At 42.7% G+C, this 22,235-nt stretch overlaps 1 protein-coding gene across 1 annotated transcript; it reads right to left on the bottom strand.

Annotated features, from left to right (window-relative positions):
- Positions 1–1,668: 1,668 nt before the first annotated feature.
- On the bottom strand, positions 1,669–22,224 carry LOC118372082 (ADP-ribosylation factor GTPase-activating protein 3). The gene is made up of 16 exons (XM_052492524.1): positions 22,050–22,224; positions 21,024–21,142; positions 20,769–20,841; positions 20,339–20,470; positions 20,081–20,161; positions 18,117–18,234; positions 17,964–18,020; positions 17,765–17,811; positions 17,405–17,556; positions 17,146–17,277; positions 16,278–16,415; positions 10,640–10,804; positions 10,351–10,474; positions 8,303–8,390; positions 4,366–4,490; positions 1,669–3,984 (listed from the first exon to the last, which is right to left on the bottom strand). The coding sequence occupies exons 1-16, from the start codon at positions 22,116–22,118 to the stop codon at positions 3,967–3,969; spliced, it is 1,638 nt and encodes a 545-aa protein (XP_052348484.1). The 5' UTR covers positions 22,119–22,224; the 3' UTR covers positions 1,669–3,966.
- Between the last annotated feature and the right edge of the window lie 11 nt (positions 22,225–22,235).

Genomic DNA, 22,235 nt, shown 5'->3' with positions numbered 1-22,235 from the left:
GAAAAAGTCAAGGGGTACGAATACTTTCTGAAGGCACTGTAGTTTTAAAGTGACCAATATCAAGAATTGATTATCAATAGCATTTGTATATTTTCCGTACAATAATCCTGAATGGTGCAACAAAGAAATAGTCTACCCTTATGCAAGGTAATGTGGGAATTTTACACATAGCTAAAGACCATGCAGGGGCGTTCTTAATGATGTGGAGGCCCCAGGCAGACACCAGACTGAGGTCCCCTCCCCATGTCTATTTAACACAATCATGCTGAAAGAAGAGCTGTTCGGAGCTGGCTCAATATTGACCAATACCAATATTTTTTTGGTAATTGTATGGCCTTTTTAGCATTCTAGTCATTTTCATGAAACGTTGCAGTTTTAGAGCTTATTTACTGCGGCAGGGTAGCCTTGTGGTTAGAGCGTTGGACTAGTAACCGGAAGGTTGCAAATTCAAACCCCCGAGCTGACAAGGTACAAATCTGTCGTTCTGCCCCTGAACAGGCAGTTAACCCACTGTTCCTAGGCCGTCATTGAAAATAAGAATTTGTTCTTAACTGACTTGCCTAGTTAAATAAAGGTAAATTAAATTAACTGCAATTCCAAACATTTCCTAATAGGACGGATATAACTATTTGCATTTTAAGTTAATTTCTGCAATTCTACAAATGTTGCTAGGGGATGGAGAGACAACGTTGCAGTTTCAAAGCTAATTTCCTGCAATTCTAAACATTTTGCCATGACTTATGACATGCTCATACGACATCTGGTAAGAGTGACCAACAAAATCAATGGGGGCACCCTGGTGGTCAGGGACCCTGAGCACGTGATCCGTGTGCTCGGTCAGAAATTCGGCCATGATTAGGTTAATTAAGATAGCTGGCTAGAATAATTTACCCAGTGATTCTCAGGCTGTTTAGGCAGGCAGACCAATTCTTAATTTTTTCCACTAATTGGTCTTTTGACCAATCACATCAGATATTTTTCAGCTGAAGTAGTTTAAAGATCAGAATTGGGCAAAATATCAGAATTGGGCTGCCTGTGTAAATCCAGACACGACTGACAAAACTGATGATGCACTGCCACATTTTGAAATGGCACCTTGTGTATTCTACTATTCTAACTCATAACAGTAAACTGAGACCCGACTGAGTAACTAAACTCTATATTTCTTGGGTGGGGGAGCTCCCTAACGGATGCAAGGCCATAAGCGGCCGCTTATGTTGCTTATTGGTAGGGCCGGTCCTATAGTAGAACAGAGAAAAATGCAACCAAGTTCATATGTTCATAAGGCTAAGAAAATGTAAAATTACTTGCATCTTAAGGTGAGTGAAATGCATCAGAAAGGTATTGGAAAGTTCGGTAGAACATCAGGGAAGATAATCAGGAAATAATTGTGTGTAGAATAAAATATCTGCATTGTTTTCAATTGCGGGTTTGTCACTGTACCTTCTAACGTGTCCTGCGCAGCTTGCGAGCGTTGTAGAGCGAAACAGAAGACAGGTACACGTTCCTGCGAGTCTTGGCTTTCAGGCACGTGGTGTAATAATAGCTTATAGCCCCAACTGTTCAAAAGCTAGAGCCAAATTCGCAGGATAAAAAATGAAAACGCTCAGTTTGTCACTACCGCTAAATTGCGCACATCGGAGGTTTTTCACGAGCAGAAAGGCAAGATAACATAAATTGTTTTATTAAACATAATCATGACAAGTTTACAAGGCCCAGGCAACTGCCTGAGTTGCCTAATGGTAAGTCTGCCACTGAGGACATGCAAGTGCAGTATAATTTTTATTCTGAAGCAAAGTTCTTATACACAGCAGCTAACAATGATACACACCTTGATTACACAAATTGAATGGATCTCTAAAGAGCTCATGTCCATAGATGTATTTGTTGGTAAACAGTCATTTGGAAACTAATGCAATGCTTCAGGTACTGTTCTATAGATGTACATTCAAGTAACAAAAAAAAAAATGTACTTGCAGGTTCTAATACAAATAAACAAAAACTAGATCTTCCCATAATTGACATTTTTAGGGCATGTGCACATGTATCCTAATTCTTTGGATTACAGTCGAAAGAGAATGAACAAACGCTGTGGTTGGTCACTGAATTACACACTATACAAAATCCAGATTCAAATGGGTAACGTTGCATCTTAAATATATTTCACTTCAGTGTTAAATCTCAACTCAAGAGTTCAAATTAGTAAGGATCAAAATGAGAAAAATATGCATTAAAATGAGAGTTCGGTAGGTGATACGAGGTAGCCAGAAATACTTCTGGCAACGTCCAGTTAAAGACTTCTAGCCAATCCCCTCAAAATAACAAAACCACACTACACATAAACACCCAAAATATAACCCACATATACCCAGAGTGTGAAAATATACTCTAAACACCCTAAATAGTCTCTGCAAGGTACACAGTTCACAGAGGTAATTTACAATGAATATGCTCAGCAAAGGGTTAGAGTTTACCCTTCACTAAACACGTAGTACAACTGTTGTTGAAATGAGTCAGGCTCTAGGGAGGGCAGCCAATGGGTCCTTGATCACAGAGGGCCACGTCCCATTTCTTTTGCATGAGTTCCTTTCCTTATCTCTTATCCTTCATAGCCACAGAACAGTAAAATAACTGGATGGGTGTCCTGTGTTCCTCTCACAAACTAATGTGGTCAGAAAATATAAATCGGTTATTTGCCTGCGTTTAGACAGACAGCCCAATTCTGATTTTTTCTTTACACAGATCTTTTCACACCAGATCTTTTTAAAAAGCTGACTTGATTGGTCAAAATACCTATTAGTGAGAAGAAAAAGATCAGAATTGTGCTGCCTGACTAAACTCAGCCTTTGGGAGTACTGGGACAGAACATTAAGATACTACTCCCTTCATTCATCTGAACTGATAGTCAATAGTAATATGGAGAATATGTTTGGCTGCTGAGAGGCAGACCAGGTCATGTTACACTGTACAGGACTGTATCCGACCAGTGTGTCTATACACACATATATATTACACAAAGAAATCAGGTTGAGTATTTGGTCCTTCAGTCAAGTGACATACATAACATAAGTACACTTCCATGACTAAGGGCACTTTCAAACCAATGCAAACAATGCTTCAAAAGCACAGCAAACACCTTTTTTTTCAGAGAGCAGTGTACAGGTGGATAGAAGTGAATGAAATGGAAGATCTACACTGTCCAACAGATGAGAGATGGGGATATTGTGTTGCAGCCTATCCTGACTAGAGGTCTGTCAACCAATGTAAAGCAATGTTTCTCCCACCTCGAATGTTCTCCACACCTCCAAACACACATTCAGTGAATCGGCACACGCACAACGCGTTGCAGGCATTTTGGTTTGAAGGCACCCTAAAATTTAAGACATGTATCCTACATGGCAACATCTCTCTGCATTTGGCAGGTAATTAAAACAATGCCCATCAGATTAATTAATTAAATTATTTACATAACGCATGTAGAAAAATACATGTCTTCATTGCAAATAGCTACATAAAAACCAAGGTGACATGATTCAATAACAATTGCACAGGGGAAAAGGAACCCAAAACCTAAGTCACCCTCAATTAGAACCATAATGGATGATAACAAAATGTTATTTTGAATACCATTGATGTAAATATCAAAACTAAAGGCCTGGACAGATTAAATAATAAGCTGCGTAAATAAGTGTTCTTCATACATCTACCTCATAGAGGATGTTGTTTTGACATAACTCCAATGTAGATAATTCATACTTTATTCAAATAGCTGCTATGTACACACACAGCTATAGCCTATGTTCTGGCCTACACAATGTCGCTAATTCGCTCTCTCCGTCCATATCTCTCCCTCTCCTGCACGGCTGAACTTGTCCATCGCACGTAAGGATGTTTACCGACTCCAATACCCAGGGGACCTAACAGGTTGTGTGTGTGTGTGTGTGTGTGTGTATAACACAGGTGGACTCACGCACTGTAGTGGTCCTGAAACAAATGAGATACACAACAACGTAAGAACCTACTGCTTACACCATACCAGTTGTCTGAGTGTTGACGCTGCATAATTAGGTAACCTTAAAGTTACCCTTATACACAATGTACTTTGGTAACTAGTATGTTGTATCTAGCATGCCTTTGACAAAATAGTCACTGATATTGTTACTGTGCACTTACATAGTAATTAAATCAAGAAAATGGATTTACAATTGGAATAATGATGATATAAAGAAGGACAAGTTCTTACTGTGTTGAAATTGCCTTATGGCGTACAGCCCCCATAACACTTCATTCAGTATGTGGCCTATGTGGGAGTCAATCTGCTGCTAGCACCAAGCTCCAACCAACAGGGCCATCTGAACCACAAACCTGAAGGGACGTGACTACTCCGCTGGCCATGACGGACAGCCTCCCGGCCGCAGAGCGGACCCCCAGCTTCAGCTGGGACATGTCTGGAGCACTGGGCAGCATGTTGGTCAGACGATATGAGCTGGCTGCATGGGGACCGGAGAGAGAGAGAGAGATGGTTAGTAACATCAGTGGTGGCAGTTGCTTTAGAATGATCCTTCTTCTGATGTTTAAATTGTGGAGGCGTACACATGCAGTGCCTGGATTAATAAAGCCTCACTGACTAGGAGTGCTGATCTAGGATCAGATCCCCCGTCTAATTCAATATGATCTGAAAGGAAAAACTGATCCTACTCAGATGTTTGTGAGTATGGGCCCTGGTGTTCACTTGATTTAGTGATATAAAATGGTTAAATTGTATAATTGAAAGTGTGATATGCAGTGCACTCAAAGTATTCAGACACCTTGACATTTTCCACTTTGTTACATTACAGCGTTATTCTAAAAAAATGTTTTTTTTTTATCAATCTACAGGTTTTTCGAAATGTTTGCAAATCTATTAAAATAACAAATACCCGATTTAAATAACTATTCAGACTATGGAGACATGAAATTGAGCTCAGGTGCATCCTGTTTTCAATGACCATCCTTGAGATGTTTCTTGGAGTCAATTCTATTGATTGGCCATGATTTGGAAAGGCACACCTGTCTACAGTCATGGCCAAAAATATTGGCACCCTTGCACTTTTTTCCAAGTAACTCAAGAAATTGAACAAAGTATTTGGTCTCCACAATTCTCTATTTCACTGTTAATATTACAGCACATTTGTTTTTGATTCAGAACTTAATATCCATTTAAATGTAAGAAATTACATTGACAAAATGATTGACACCCTAGACTTAATATTTGGTAGCACAGCCTTTGGTCAAAATAACTGCCTTCTCCTAACTGCTGTTTTCAGATCTCTCCACAAGTTAATGGGATTTAGATCTGGACTCATTGCCAATGAATCCACATAAAACGGTCAGAGTAGAGGACCTTGTGCATTTCAGGTAAAATAACTAAATGTTTATATCGCCAGGACAAATTAGATCTCAACAGAAAGCTAGCTAAATAGGACAAATTAGCTAGCAAGTGCAAGCTAACTACCCATAAATGTTTAATGCTTTTTGACCTGTCCCCAAATGAATATAATTGGTTCAGTTTGTTTGATATTTTAACCTATGTGTCGTGACCGCGTTTGGTGTGGGGGCTACAAAATACATTTATGCACGATGGCGTACAGTCGCAGCCGGTTTGGGTTCCGTGTTAGGTTGGAGTCATTAAAACTTGTTTTTCAACCACTCCACAAATTTCTTGTTAAAAAACTACAGTTTTGTCAAGTTGGTTAGGATATCTACTTTGTGCATGACACAAGTAATTATTCCAACAATTTTTTACAGACTGATTATTTAACTTATAACCCATTGCATCTCAATTCCAGTGGGTCAGAAGTTTACATACACTAAGTCGACTGCCTTTAAACAGTTTGGAAAATTCCAGAAAATGATTTCATGGCTTTAGAAGCTTCTGATAGGCTAATTTACATAATTTGAGTCAATTGAATGTGTATCTGTGGATTATTTCAAGGCCTACCTTCAAACTCAGTGCCTCTTTGATTGACATCATGGGAAAATCAAAAGAAATCCGCCAAGACCTTAGAAAAAAATGGTAGACCTCCACAAGTCTGGTTCATCCTTGGGAGCAATTTCCAAACACCTGAAGGTACCCCGTTCATCTGTACAAATATTAGTATGCAAGTATTAACACCATGGGACCACGCAGCAGTGTTCGCTCAGGAAGGAGACACGTTCTGTCTCGTAGAGATGAACGTACTTTGGTGCGAAAAGTACAAAACAATCCCAGAACAGCAGCAAAGGACCGTGTGAAGATGCTGGAGGAAACAGGTACAAAAGTCCTATATCGACATAACCTGAAAGGCCGCTCAGCAAGGAAGCCACTACTCCAAAACCGCCATAAAAAAGCCAGACTATGGTTTAGAACGGCACATGGAGACAAAGATCGTACTTTTTGGAGAAATGTCCTCTGGTCTGATGAAATAAAAATATAACCGTTTGGCCATAATGACCGTTGTTATGTTTGGAGGAAAAAAGGGGATGCTTGCAAGCCGAAGAACACCATCCCATCCGTGAAGCACGGGGGTGGCAGCATCATGTTGTGGGGGGTGCTTCGCTGCAGGAGGGACTAGTGCACTTCACAAAATAGATGGCATCATGAAGATGGAAAATTGTGGATATATTGAAGCAACATCTCAAGACATCAGTCAGGAAGTTAAAGTTTCGTCACAAATGGGTCTTCCAAATGGATTATGACCCCAAGCAAACATCTAAAGTTGTGGCAAAATGGCTTAAAAACAACAAAGTCAAGGTATTAGAGTGGCCATCACAAAGCCCTGACCTCAATCAAATAGAGACACTAGTCTCAATGTCAACAGTGACGAGGTGACTCCGGGATGCTGGCCTTCTAGGTAGAGTTGCAAAGAAAAAGCTCTCTCAGACTGGCCAATAAAAAGGGCACAAAAACAGACACTGGACAGAGGAGCTCTGCCAAGAAGGCCAGCATCCCAGAGTCGCCTCTTCACTTCGTTGACCTTGAGACTGTTTTGCGGGTACTATTTAATCAAGCTGCCAATTGAGGACTTGGTTTTTGCTCTGACATGCACTGTCAACTGTGGGACCTTACACACAGATATCTTTCTATATCCATACACACGTATGTAAGGTCCCACAGATGACAGTGCATGTCAGAGCAAAAACCAAGTCATGAGGTCGAAGGATTTGCCGTAAAGCTCCAAGACAGGATTGTGTTGAGGTACAGATCTGGGAAAGGGTCCACAAACATTTCTGCAGCATTGAAGGTCCGAGAACACAGTGGCCTCCATCATTCTTAAAAATTGAAGAAATTTAGAACCACCTAGACTCTTCCGATGTTCACTCTAACAGAGTTCCTCTGTGGAGATGGGAGAATCTTCCAGAAGGACAACCATCTCTGCAGCACTCCACCAATCAGGCCTTTATGGTAGAGTGGCCAGACGGAAGCCACCACTCAGTAAAAAAAAGGTACATGACAGCTCGCTTAGAGTTTGACAACAGGCATATACTCTCAGACAATGAGAAACAAGATTCTCTGGTCTGATGAAACCAATATTGAACTCTTTGGCCTGAATGCCAATCGTCACATCTGGAAGAAACCTGGCACCATCCCTACAGTGAAGCATGATGGTTGCAGCATCGTGATGTTTTTCAGCAGCAGGGCCTGGGAGACTAGTCAGGATGAGGCAAAGATGAATGGCGCAAAGTACAGATGAAAACCTGCTACAGAGTGCTCAGGATCTCAGACTGGGGTAAAGGTTCACCTTCCAACAGCACAACGACCCTAAGCACACATCCAAGACAACACAGGAGTGGCTTTGGGACAAGTCTCTGAACGTCCTTGAGTGGCCCAGCCAGAGCCCAGACTTGAACCCAATCTAACATCTCTGGAGACACTTGAAAAAGCTGTGCAGTGACGCTCCTCATCCAACCTGACAGAGCTTGAGGATCTGCAAAGAAGAATGGGGAAAACTCCCCAAATACAGGTCTGCCAAGCTTGTAGTGTCATACCCAAGAAGACTTGAGGCTGTCATCACTGCCAAAGGTGCTTCACCAAAGTACTGAATACTTATGTAAATGTGATGTCAATTTTTAGATTAATACAATTTACAAACATTTCTAAAAACCTGTTTTTGCTTTGTCATTATGGGGTATTGTGCGTAGATTGACAAGGGGAAAAAAACTATTGAATCCATTTTAGAATAAGGCTGTAACGTAACAAAATGTGGAAAAAGACAAGGGGTCTGAATACTTTCCCAAATGCGCTGTATGAAATGGTTAAGTATACACTAGTTGGCTTCCCTACCCATCTGTTTCTTTGGGTCATCAAACAGGTCAGCTGAGCTGATGGAGTTGCTTCCAGAGAACCTCTCCAGGCGAGTCTTCGCCTCATACTGCATGGAAACAACCATATTAATACTTAATACTTCAAATGACATACTTGATACTAAACAATGAGCATATTACACATGTGGGTATTACTGTAATAGGGATTTTCAGGTGGATAAAAAAGACAGCAGTTGTAGATAATAAAAAAGCAATGTTGCAACAGGGAAACACAGTCAGGACAGGAGCAGAGAAAATGTCTAACAGTCTTCTCTGAGAAAGACATGAATTCCACAGCACCAAATTAACTGTATACACCAGCCTGAGAGGCTTGTAGGACATCACAGCCTAGCATAAAACTTTAACCAGAACAGTCAACACTGGCAGACATTTGATACTGGCAGTCAATTAGATCAAAAAGGTAGGAACATCAGTACAACATAATTATAGACCCAAATAATTTGTCATTACGAATCAATTTTTTCATATATTCACTACTGGTCAATAGTTTTAGAACACCTACTCATTCAAGTTTTGTTTTGTTTCTAGTAATTTTCTAGATTGTAGAATAATAGCAAAGACACAAAAACTAAGAAATAACACATACGGAATCATGTAGTAACCAAAAGATAATTTAGATTTGAGATTCTTCAAAGTCGCCACCCTTTGCCTTGACTGCTTTACACACGCTTGGCATTCTCAACCAGTTTCACCTGGAATGCTTTTCCAACAGTCTTGAAGGAGTTCCCACATATGCTGAGCACTTGTTGGCTGCATTTCCTTCACTCTCACTCCAACTCATCCCGAACCATCTCAGTTGGGTTGAGGTTGGGTGATTGTGGAGGCCAAGTAATCTGAGGCAGCACTCCATCACTCTCCTTCTTGGTTAAATAGCCCTTACACAGACTGGAGGTGTGCTGAGTCATTGTCCTTAGAAAAACAAATGACAGTCCCACCAAGCGCAAACCAGATGGGATGGCGTATCGCTGCAGAATGCTGTGGTAGCCATGCTGATTAAGTGTACCTTGAATTCTAAATAAAAATCACAGACCGTGTCACCAGCAAAGCACCCCCACTCTTCACGGTGGGAACCACACATGCGGAGATCATCCGTTCACCTACTTTGCGTCTCACAAAGACACTGCGGTTGGAACAAAACATCTCAAATTTGGACTCAGACTAAAATGACACAATGCCACTTGTCTATTGTCCATTGCTCGTGTTTCTTGGCCCAAGCAAGTCTCGTCTTATTATTGGTGTCCTTTAGTAGTGGTTTCTTTGCAGCAATTTGACCATGAAGGCCTGAACAGTTGACTTTGAGATGTTTGTTACTTGAACTCTGAAGTATTTATTTGGGCTGCAATCTGAGGCTGTTAACTCTTAAACGTATCCTCTGCAGCAGAGTTAACTGGGTATTCCTTTCCTATGGTGGTCCTCATGAGAGCCAGTTTCATCATAACGCTTGATGGTTTTTGAGACTGCAATTGAAGAAACTTTCAAAGTTCTTTCAATTTTCCACATTGACTGACCTTCATTTCTTAAAGTAATATACTGTAGTTTCTCTTCACTCATTTGAGCTGCTGTTCTAATAATATGGACTTAGCCATATTTGTTAAAAGACCATCTTCTGTATACCACCCCTACTTTGTCACAGCACAACTGATTGGCTCAAACGCATTAAGGAAAGAAATTTCACAAATGACATTTTAACAAGGCACACCTGTTAATTTAAATGCATTCCAGGTAACTAACTACCTCATGAAGCTGGTTGAGAGAATGCCAAGCATGTGCAAAGCTGTCATCAAGGCAAAGGGTGGTTACCTTGAAGAACCTCAAATATAAAAATGTTTTTTTTTTTTAAACACTTGTGGTTACTACATGATTCCATGTGTTATTTCATAGTTGAGGTCTTCACCATTATTCTACAATGTAGAAAATGGTAAAAATAAAGAAAAACCCTGGAATGAGTAGATATGTCCAAACTTTTGACTGGAACTGTATGCGTGTGTCCCGTGACAGTGTGCCTACCTCAGAGTCATCCTGCTTGCCAAAGTACATGTCAGAGGAGATGGCCTTGACGTCCCCAAACTTCTTGCGGGCGTCGCCTGAGTCTGAGACAGGGACTGGGTCTGCTTTCCGCCGGGCTGCGGTCCTGTGTGTGAGAGAGGGAGGGTGCATTCAGGGACAAACTTAACTTAACTTTTTTTTAAATTAAAAAGAAAGTGGCTCAGGGGACTTATACGGCCAAAATAAAATGTTACTTTTTCACATGCATCTCTGTATTTTCATCCCTGGAAATCAAATAGTCATATAGTACCTGTCGTCCTGTGAGGAACTATTGGTGCTCAGGTAGAAGTCTGGCTCTGGCTTCCTGCTCTCTTTCCTCCAGCCAGACTCCCCCGTCTCGCTCCAATTGGAGAAGAACTTGTCAGAGGATTCTGTCGGGTCATCAAACTTGGTCATTGAACTGGTCATCGACATCCTGATGGGTTTCATATGGAAAAGAAAGCTCAATTGTTGTTTTTTTACAATATATTGGCATTTCTTTTTACAATTTAATAATCAAAATGTGACAATTAATCCCGTTATTCCTTCCAGCTACACAAAACACCATGCTACATGGGGGGCACATCGTGCAAAACCCTTCCCTCCCCAACCCAGAAACACACCCCTCCCCCGGTATTAGCTTAACTGATTATCAACAAGAAAAAAGAAACAGAATGACCTTCACATTCCATGCTAGAAAATAAATCATCCAACACATTAATGAAGAAAGTAGTAATGAGGCAGCTACGGTGACATCTCTAGAAACTTCTGAAAGTCCCCCAAACATCAGGAAATTCAAAGGATTTATTACATAAATGTTATTTTTTTCTGATGGAATATAGGAAGATGTGGCTGAAAGAACAATCCGCTTGCTTGGTGGAGTGTCACTCTTCCATATAATAGCTGTGCATTTATTGGCTGCAATTGACTGCCAATTTAATGAATCTGGTTTTGCTACAAATATTAACTGGTAGAAGAGAATCATCTCCAAAAAAGTATAAGGGAAGGATCTAGTGGTACCGTCATATTAGTGATCTGTGATAAGATCTGAATGTCTTTCCAATAATTTCTTAGTTCAGGGCAGAACAAAAACATATGCATCAGTGCAACATTTGGAATACTTGGAATTGATCTTCTACAGTCTCTCTGGTGTAAAGTAGACCCTACGTAAAATATTGAATTGCATCAACTTGTGCCTTGTGTTAAATGAAAGATGCTGAGCATCTAAAAATAGCTTTCCCCATTTCTCATCCTCAATGAGACCAATGTCATCATGCCACTTCATGCAAGCTTTCAGAGGTTCATCTTTCCCCAACAGAGCTTGAAGACCAGAGTACATGTAGTAAATTAAACCTTTGACCCCTTTCCTCCCCAGCCACAGTTTATCAGTTATAAGTTTACTCATGGGCTGAATCCTACCTCCCTGCTGAGTGGCAATGTAATGCCTAACCTGTAGGTACTTGAAGAAATGCATTTGAGGTAACTGAAAATGAGATGCCAGTTGTTGAAAGGATAGTAGTTCACCTTCTCCATAGAGATTACCAAATGTTTTCATTCCCTTGTTGAACCAAGAAAATGTAATACCATCTCTCAGGGCTTTGGGTAAGAGGGTAAGTCCTGCTACTCATGCCAGGAATATAGTATATGCATATGATTAGTATGTGGATAGAAAACACTGAAGTCTCTAAAACTGGTTAAATCATGTCTGTGGCTATAACAGAACGTGTTTAGGAATATCCATCCGCCAGTCTCTGTATTGTCTATGGGAAAATAGAGTCCCGTTTACAATGCCTACAGCTTCCACACGATGTCGCCAGTACTGGCAATTCAGTTCTGGTTTATCCTTGGTGGGATGACGAATAGGCACTTCCTGTCTTGGGGTACACCGAAGGAAGTTATGAAAGGGAGAATATGGACGATGATTTCAAGACCTGCTGCTATCGAATACAGATCGCCCCGTGATCAATTTGATCGATTATTAACGTTTATTAATACCTAAAGTTGGTTTACAAAAGTAGTTTGAAGTGTTTTGTCAAAGTTTATAGGCAACTTTTTTAATTTAAAAAAATGACGTTGCGTTTTGAAAAGGTGTTTTTTCCTGGATCAGACGGGCTTTATAAATGGACATTTTGGGTATACATGGACGGAATTAATCGAGAAAAAAAAGACCCAATTGTGATGTTTATGGGACATATAGGAGTGCCAACAAAGAAGCTCGTCAAAGGTAATAAATGTTTTATAATTTATTTCTGTGTTTTGTGTAGCGCCAGCTACGCTAATTATTTCTGTTTACGTCCCCTTTGGGTATTTCGGGGGTTGCATGCTATCAGATAATAGCTTCTCATGCTTTCGCCGAAAAGCATTTTACAAATCTGACATGTTGGCTAGATTCACAACGAGTGTAGCTTTAATTGAGTACCCTGCATGTGTGTTTTAATGAAAGTTTGAGTTGTATTGAGTACTATTAGTTGGCGCTCTGAAATTTCCGCTGATTTTGGTCCCTGTACAGGGACAGCAGCCGTAAAAGGTTTTAACTGACATGCCCAGTAATACAACTGGACATCAGGTAGAGTTAGTCCTTCTGAGTATGGTTTGCATAAAGTTGACATCTAATGATGTCGCCACTACAGATTCTTGGCCATTCTCTACATAATGTATAATACTAAATAATCTTCTGATATCAGGACATGAGCGGTTTCTTACAAAGCCTATTTGGTCCATATCAACCAAGTCCGGAAGTACCTTATCCAGTCTAAGAGCTTTGAGTTTCGCAATAATCTTATATGAAGTGTTCAATAGAGCTATTGGTCTATTCGACACACAAAGCAGAGGATCTTTCCCAGGTTAAGAAAACTGTGACCAGGGCCTGTTCAAGTGTGCCTGGGAGTGTTTGTCTCTATGGCATAGTTAAACATACTGCAAAGAGGCTCAAATAGTTTGGGTAAAAAGGATCGATAGATTCCCAGTTGAATGCCAAGCAACTTTCCTGCTTTATCTCCATGTTCGTAGTAGTTTTGTTCTCCTAAGAGATTTTCTGCATTATGGTTAGTCAGGGGTGTTATATTCCAATTGCTTTGAGTCTAGTTTTTGTTTAGTTGTCAAATGTTACACTATTTCATTCTCCAATGAATTTACTTGAGCCTTATACATCTAACAAGCACCTGAACTAAAGGATATGATTTGCCCCCTCAGATATGCAAGGAGAGCTTCCCATCTGATGATGGGGACGTTAACTTCTAAAAGATGTCTTGGTAAAATGTAGGATCATCATGGTTAGGCCCATACACATTCACAACGGTAATGGGCTCATTGTTAATGAAACCTTTAATGATCAAACCTACCCCCTTTGTCTTTAATCTGAGATTGTATCTGAAAGGGACAATGCTCATTAATGAGTATGGCCACCCATCTTGCCCGAGAGGTGAAAGATGAATAGTACACTTCACCCACCCACTCCCTCTTCAGTTTATCATGCCCAGAGTCAGTCAGGTTTGTCTCCTGAAGGAGAGCTATATCAACCTTATGTTGCTTGAGATAATTCAGAATGCGTTTGCGCTTGACTGGGCATTTAGTACCCCTAATGTTAAGGGTCATAAATGTATAGTTATTAGGTGCCGACATCTTTAAAGAAAAGAAATAGGGAAAAGGAAAGAAACAAAATTGCGTTGTGTATATACATAACGTGTACAAAATGAAATGAAAGTATAAAGTAGTAAACATCTCGTGAGCTAATACCCTGACCCTACCACAAACCCACCCATCCACCTCCCCAACTGCGGGAGTTAAAGAACCCATATCCTTAGATGCTAGTCTTTAAGCTAGATGTACATGCTATGCATAGCATTGCTCGAATTAGGTTAATTCTAAATAATATGTATATGGAATTAGAAGTACATTGACTGTTCCTTGTAGCATGAAAATATTGTTAGTCAAGTAACAAAATACAATTTGATTACAACAATAATGACCAGACTATTTATTTAGCCCCACTTGAAGATGTCAACAAAAAATACAAATAAAACTCTGGTGCAACAGAACCTACCTACCTGCACACCCAAATGTCAACCAATCGGCACTCGCCAAAGCGCCCGGAAACCTGTGCCGCGTGGCGACAAAAGCGATGACCACAAACTCACCCCAGCAGGTCAGGAAAAAAGAAATCAAGCGATGACGTACCAAGCTATGACGTATAAATGAAAACCTTTACTAGACGATAACTATCATCTCTCAAATATAAAATAGGGACTAGTAGTTAAACAATCACCATCCTCCTGAGTTCACCCTCACACACCACCCCCTCCCAAAAAGTTTGTTTTGGGGGGTGAGGGTGAATGACAGGCTAAATATTACAGTCATTATTGTTGTAATCAAAGTGTGTGTGTGTGAGATAGCTTCACGTGTGTGTGTGTATCAGCCAGCCAGTGAGAAGTTTATCCCTGTCTTGGTATCACTAAAGCCAGCATACATCTCTAACAAACAAGCCAGCATCTGTAATAGTAGTGCAAATCCCCTGAAGTAATAGAAAACATAGTTAGGCTTGAAACCCAGTCAAAAGCCACAACTATTTGGCGTAGTGTGGATGTATAGTAGCTATAGCTACACCCTTGTAGACTTAGCGAGCTGGCTAAATAGCACAGCCAACATTAGCTATGATGCAAATTTACCTCGCCAGTCATTATCACACCAGCCAGCCAGTTGATCATTTGAGTAATTTCCTCATGTGCTAACATTTCACTGTATCCAAGTTCAAAAGACAGTTCCTCGGGGTGTAGTAGACGTCAACAAGTCAGAAAGTTCTTTCCTCATGTATGTTTCAGCCATCTTCACTGAGTCAAATGTGAGCTCACCATTCTTGGTTTCGATCCACAAAGTTGCTGGGTAGTGCAGGCCGTATGCCAAGCCAGCCTGACGCAGAAGTCTCTTCAGTAGGGAGAAAGCCATCCTCCTCTTGTGTAGTGTGGGAGAAAGATCCGGAAAGATCATGATTCTGTCATCTCCGTACTTGAGCTCTCCCTTTGCTCTGGCAGCAGAGAGGATGCGAACAGTGTCCTGGTACCGTATAAATGTAATGACAAATGCCCTGGGATGCAACCTGGCCAGGCAGCCACCACCGTAGGGTGCGATGGGCCCTACGGGGAACATTTCCTGTAGATAGGAGATCGCGTCTCTTCAAGGCCTCCGGGAAATCCTTGAAGTCTCAAATTCGAGCGCCTTTGGAAGTTTTTGTAATAAAATCAGATTTCTCTTCGAGTTTAGAGATGGAGTCTTCCAACTTCTTGTATTTTTGGTTCACTTCCTCGCGGACGTCCAGGATGGGACCCTGGTGGTCAGCATGGTCTTTTTTAAAAACTTTTTCCACTCGTCCCTTTGTGACATTCTGGTCTTCGTGGAGTTTATCGACCAGCACATACATTTTGTTGAGGCGTTCAGAAAGTGTCTCTTGGATTTTTGTTATACCCTTGTCCATCTTCATTCTGAACCATGCTGGTGCTTCTTCCGAGCTAGCATCCGCTGAGGCCGAACAAGGGCTGTCAGAGGGGCAATTTTCCATGCCTCGTTTGAGGCTTTGACATATTGGGCATATTTAGCTTCGGCGATACGATATTTTAACTTCCAACTCACTATTAACAAAAAGGTAAACCGTGTCAAAATGCCTTAAAATTGTTTTAAAGTTCGAGGACACTACGCTGACGCGTATTGTTAAAGCTTTGCCATTGCCGGAAGTCAGAGAGCTCAATTTTAATGGATTTCTTTCCCAGATCTTTTTGTGATGTCTTTCCAACTCCCATTCCAAGACAACACAAAGAGATCTGAGACCAGCCTAGCCATGTCAGTGATTACTTCCAAGAAGGAAAGACCCGTTGCTAAAGTATTGGAACGTTGCCGGAGTGTGTAGGTAGTGTGGTGACCTGGATGTAAAGGAGCTTTCGTCAGTCTCCTCTTCCTCCTTCTCTGTGTACCTCCGGCTCTTAGTGGGCTGCTTGGACCCCACTGGGCTCTCCTGCTGGATAGTGTGCATGTCTGACAACACAGAGTGAGACACTCCACTAGAGGGAGAGAGAGGGGGGAGAGAATGGAGTCATATAATCAAAGTGTTTGTTACCACAATATCTCCAATGGTTACATGTTTCAGTCAACAATAATATAATTATTTTAGATCAGGGTTTCCCAAACTAGGGGTCATGACCAAATCGCCCGATTTGAGCATCGGGTCATGAGAGGAAATTTTAACTTACATCAGTACTGTTTAAGCTACAAAATACTATGACCCCATCACTGAAAGATAACTCTCAGGAACACGTACAGTTTCCCTTTACTAGCCGTTAGAACCGATTGGACAAGACCAGACACTAAATCAGACTGGGAGAAAAAGAACATAATCAATTACTTTCTTTTTTTACACAGAAGACCATACAACATTATTGCCTGATGATCTTCTGAACTTCCCAATACCTTTCTGATGCATTTCCATCACTTCAAACTATAGTCGTCAGATTGAAATACTGTCAAAATACTGTCTGACATTTCTAATAGACTGTCATAACCCAAATTAAATAAGTAAACATTGGCAGTTGATTACATACATTTTTTACATGGTGGGGGTCGCCAAAATGTTTTAATATCAAAATGGGATCGCACAGAAAAAAAGTTAGCGAATCCCTGTTTTAGAAGATGTGACTTATCCCCTGCAATGTAAAATACACCTTTAAACTATTCTACATAGAACATCTGTAAAAAGTGTGTTAAGAAATAAACTAATCATTTTATCCTCCCCACCTCCTGCTGCCAAAGCCCATGCCCAGTCTCTCAGCCTGCTCCTTCTTCTTCTCCCCCATCCCCTTCATCTTCTCTGTATTACTCCTCTGCTGCGCCTCCAGATCCTTATAGGCCAGTCTCATGGAGGCCCCACTAGAGGGAGGAAGAGAGAAAAAGGTGGAGAAAAATGGATAAGCAGAGTGAAGATTAGAGTAATAGATCAGGTGGATGAGAGAGCGAGAGGCCTATTAAAGCCCATTTAAATTGGAGAGAGACTCACATGGATTCCTCTGCTGGTTGGGGGCTGTTCTTGGTGGTGGGTGCTGTATCTCTCTCATTGAGTTTGTCTACCGCCTGTGCTTTCTTCTCCAGGTCACAGAAACTCTGTTTGCTCACCTTCTTACCCCCAAGACCACCTTTCTTAGCGCCCAACTGAGACAAAACACAGGACACATGTGAATACGCGTCTACTAATCTACTGACCCACAAGATCCATGAGGAATGTACACAGTCACTTCACACTAAATCCCCCACCCACACACACAACCATCACCAAATTCACTCTTATTCATAAGCACAACACACATAGGTGTGTGGGGAGGAGCATTACCTCTTTAATCCACTACCATAGAGTACATACTGTTTTCTTGGCCCCAGCTGGTTTCTTCTTGAGAAGAGAGGAGGATTCTAAGGGAGAAGTGACAGTGGGCATTAGAATACAGTTGATAGAAGCTGCTAAGAGCTACTGTTCCAGGCTCAGATATTTCATGTACTCCTAATGCTTAAGGTTCAAGTTGAGTATCTTTAGTCTCTAGAGCATAATCTCTTGGTCCTCTTACCTAAGGCTTCTTTAGGAGACATACTTAGCACGTCAACACTGGGACCCTCTGTATTACCTGAAGACAGAAAGAGTTGAGGGCATAGATGACATGGACAAACATATGCAAGTGTATGTGTGTTTCTGAAGTGTAAATATTGAAGTAGAGGTGTACCGTTTTTGTCCCTCTCGGTTTCTTTTGTAGAGGGTTCCTCTACTGGGGTGGGGCTTAGATTCATCTGGGCGGAGCTTGTTATATTAGGCTGGGCAGAGCTACGATCATCAGGGAATGCCTACCAAAATATGCAAGGTATGTAAACAACATGCACATCCATACTCTTCTACAATTTCAAACAAATAAGTACTAAAAGTCACACACACACACTCAGGGGTGAGCGCGCGCACGCGCACTCAGGGGTGAGCGCGCGCACGCGCACTCAGGGGTGAGCGCGCGCACGCGCACTCAGGGGTGAGCGCACACACACACGCACTCAGGGGTGAGCGCACACACACACGCACTCAGGGGTGAGCGCACACACACACGCACTCAGGGGTGAGCGCACACACACACGCACTCAGGGGTGAGCGCACACACACACGCACTCAGGGGTGAGCGCACACACACGCACTCAGGGGTGAGCGCACACACACACGCACTCAGGGGTGAGCGCACACACACACGCACTCAGGGGTGAGCGCACACACACACGCACTCAGGGGTGAGCACACACACACACACACACTCAGGGGTGAGCACACACACACTCAGGGGTGAGCACACACACACTCAGGGGTGAGCACACACACACTCAGGGGTGAGCACACACACACACACAGGGGTGAGCACACACACACACACAGGGGTGAGCACACACACACTCAGGGGTGAGCACACACACACTCAGGGGTGAGCACACACACACACTCAGGGGTGAGCACACACACACACTCAGGGGTGAGCACACACACACACTCAGGGGTGAGCACACACACACACTCAGGGGTGAGCACACACACACACTCAGGGGTGAGCACACACACACACTCAGGGGTGAGCACACACACACACTCAGGGGTGAGCACACACACACACACTCAGGGGTGAGCACACACACACACACTCAGGGGTGAGCACACACACACACACTCAGGGGTGAGCACACACACACACACTCAGGGGTGAGCACACACACACACACTCAGGGGTGAGCACACACACACACACTCAGGGGTGAGCACACACACACACACTCAGGGGTGAGCACACACACACACACACTCAGGGGTGAGCACACACACACACACACTCAGGGGTGAGCACACACACACACACACTCAGGGGTGAACACACACACACACACTCAGGGGTGAACACACACACTCAGGGGTGAACACACACACTCAGGGGTGAACACACACACTCAGGGGTGAACACACACACTCAGGGGTGAACACACACACTCAGGGGTGAACACACACACTCAGGGGTGAACACACACACTCAGGGGTGAACACACACACTCAGGGGTGAACACACACACTCAGGGGTGAACACACACACTCAGGGGTGAACACACACACTCAGGGGTGAACACACACACTCAGGGGTGAACACACTCAGGGGTGAACACACTCAGGGGTGAACACACACACTCAGGGGTGAACACACACACTCAGGGGTGAACACACACACTCAGGGGTGAACACACACACTCAGGGGTGAACACACACACTCAGGGGTGAACACACACACTCAGGGGTGAGCACACACACTCAGGGGTGAGCACACACACTCAGGGGTGAGCACACACACTCAGGGGTGAGCACACACACTCAGGGGTGAGCACACACACTCAGGGGTGAGCACACACACTCAGGGGTGAGCACACACACACACACTCAGGGGTGAGCACACACACACACTCAGGGGTGAGCACACACACACACTCAGGGGTGAGCACACACACACACTCAGGGGTGAGCACACACACACACTCAGGGGTGAGCACACACACACACTCAGGGGTGAGCACACACACACACTCAGGGGTGAGCACACACACACACACTCAGGGGTGAGCACACACACACACTCAGGGGTGAGCACACACACACACTCAGGGGTGAGCACACACACACCTGCGCGTGCATACTGAAGAAATCCTCCTCCTTGTTGACGGGAGATGTTGGAGAGAGGGGGGCCTGGCTGTCCAGCCACAACTGCAGGGAAACAAAACAGAGGATTCCTTGGCATCTATAAGGACCTAAGTATACACTCCTTTAAATCAGCCATGTTTATGCGACATGATTATGTTGTTAAAGACAGTATAACAAGTAACCAGTGTTGACTAAATCCATTTTTGCCCAGTGGAATGTCTGGATGGATGTGTTTGGTACCTCAGTGCCGAAGCGCCTTGTGGCCTGCGTGGCCGTGGTCTTGATCTTCTCGCGGTAGAGCACAGCGGCTCGGCTGTTGTACTTGGTGTTTGCGGCGTTGGACGTGCAGCCTTGCTGGGCAAAGAAGGCATTCTGAGAGACACAGGGGGAAAACAATGGTTTGAATTACACATTGACTCTGTAATACAAAAAGGTATTGTTAATAGTTATCAGAATATTGCATTATAATATTGCATACACTACAGGTATTATACAGGGCCCTATTGTGACATCATGACAACATACAGTAAGTACCCTATACATTCTAGAAATAATGCCCACTCATGCAGTCAGAAACATAACTACTAGTACCACCCTCTCAGCGCTTAACACAGCAGGTTGGGACGTGGCTGCCCACCAGTCAGTGCCCACCATGGATGACTTTACTCACCGCGCTGGCATTGCCGCCCACCTGCATGCATCGCAGCTGGTACCAGGACCAGTTAGAGTCCAGCTCGGTAGACCTGAAACAAACAATACACAGGTCTGATTCTGAACACTCCATCGGGTCATAACGTGTCAAACTGTGTGTTGTGTGAAGCCAATGGTCCTGTCCAGAAACAATCCCTAGCCCCTACCCACTAGTGTAGATCTGAAAGAACAGGATGGGGTAGACAAATGTGTTTTTTCATTCATTGTTCCTTACCTGATGAATGACAGGTGCACTCCTAATGACCTGTGTGTTCCTGAGCAGTCTATACAGAGAAACACTCCATAGGTGATACTGGCCCAACTAGGATTCTTAGCCGAACAGTCAAAGCACGCCTGTAATAGGAAAGAAGTTCAGCAGCTTTGGAAAACATGAGACTTGAATACAGACAAGGTGTTCGCTGTCTCCTTTATGCAGTGATAAGTCTATGGGGACACTGATAAGCAAGTTAATATGAGCGCATGCCAAATAGATAGCAAAACACTAACAAATAATGAAGCAACCCAGTAGCGTGGAGGTCTGAAGTACAAAATATTGACCTCATACTGTATATTCTATTTATAATTTCCTATTTTTTTATTTTCTAGTATAAACTTTATTTTATTGCCTCTACTTGTCCACACATTAAGAGAACGCCGAAATGTACCAAAATTAGATCTAAACCAGCTAGTTACAAATGTTGCAATATAGTGGAAACAATGTTTCCAAAACAGCTTTTCGATGCTTGCGGTTGAAACATTGTCGCGTTCAATGTAGCCAGGCCTAAACAGCAGACGGAAACAGCTGGAATCGACAGTTTATGAGCCCAAAAGGTATTGTTTATGTCTGTGTGACGTCCTTCATCTATGTGGTGTCCATGAGTCAACATCTACCAGACATCTATAATTTACAATAAACACACTGACACTAAAAGAAGTGGACTGTCCAACCAGTTTCTTAAAGTACCATCTTTGACCCAACTGTCATCATGCCACATGACAGCTGGCTCGAACGTGACTGTCCAGGATGTCCTATCGTTCCATTTAAACTGCTCATGATAATTCTTTCTTCAACACTGCAAAAACGTATTTTGTCAGGAGGATATGCAATGAGCATACGTGGTTCAAAGCTTTTCCATGTGCGTTTGTTACGACGCATCTACCCCTGCACAGCAAAACAGTGCGACGTGTCATTTTTTCCCCTCCGAAGCTAGCTAACATTAGCTACTTCCTCGTTAAAGACAGAAAGCTTATCAACTCTCACCTTATTCGTAGAAAGGGATCGTAGTCGTTTGAAAATGGCAGCAATATCTTGCTTGCTGGGCTCTGACATCTTTCCACCTGTTGTTAATTTCACCTGGTAGGTAAAGCGCAGCGTTGAGCAAATTTGTTTCCCTGTGAATCAAAAATACTTCCGGTGCTGGTCTTGGGTAAAGGCACCCGTCAGAAC

The sequence above is a fragment of the Oncorhynchus keta genome, chromosome 33 (genome assembly GCF_023373465.1).
Source record: "Oncorhynchus keta strain PuntledgeMale-10-30-2019 chromosome 33, Oket_V2, whole genome shotgun sequence".
Classification (NCBI taxonomy): domain Eukaryota; kingdom Metazoa; phylum Chordata; class Actinopteri; order Salmoniformes; family Salmonidae; genus Oncorhynchus; species Oncorhynchus keta.
The sequence above is the reverse complement of the archived record's forward strand: the minus strand, read 5'-3'. Positions and strand labels throughout refer to the sequence as shown.

Coding starts and splice junctions, on each gene's coding strand:
- LOC118372082 (XM_052492524.1), bottom strand. CDS start 22,118: ATGTCAGAGCCCAGCAAGCAAGATATTGCTGCCATTTTCAAACGACTA. Junction 10,475..10,639: donor AGTTCCTCACAGGACGACAG/GTACTATATGAC, acceptor TCTCACACACAG/GACCGCAGCCCGGCGGAAAG. Junction 8,391..10,350: donor GCAAGCAGGATGACTCTGAG/GTAGGCACACTG, acceptor GTTTCCATGCAG/TATGAGGCGAAGACTCGCCT.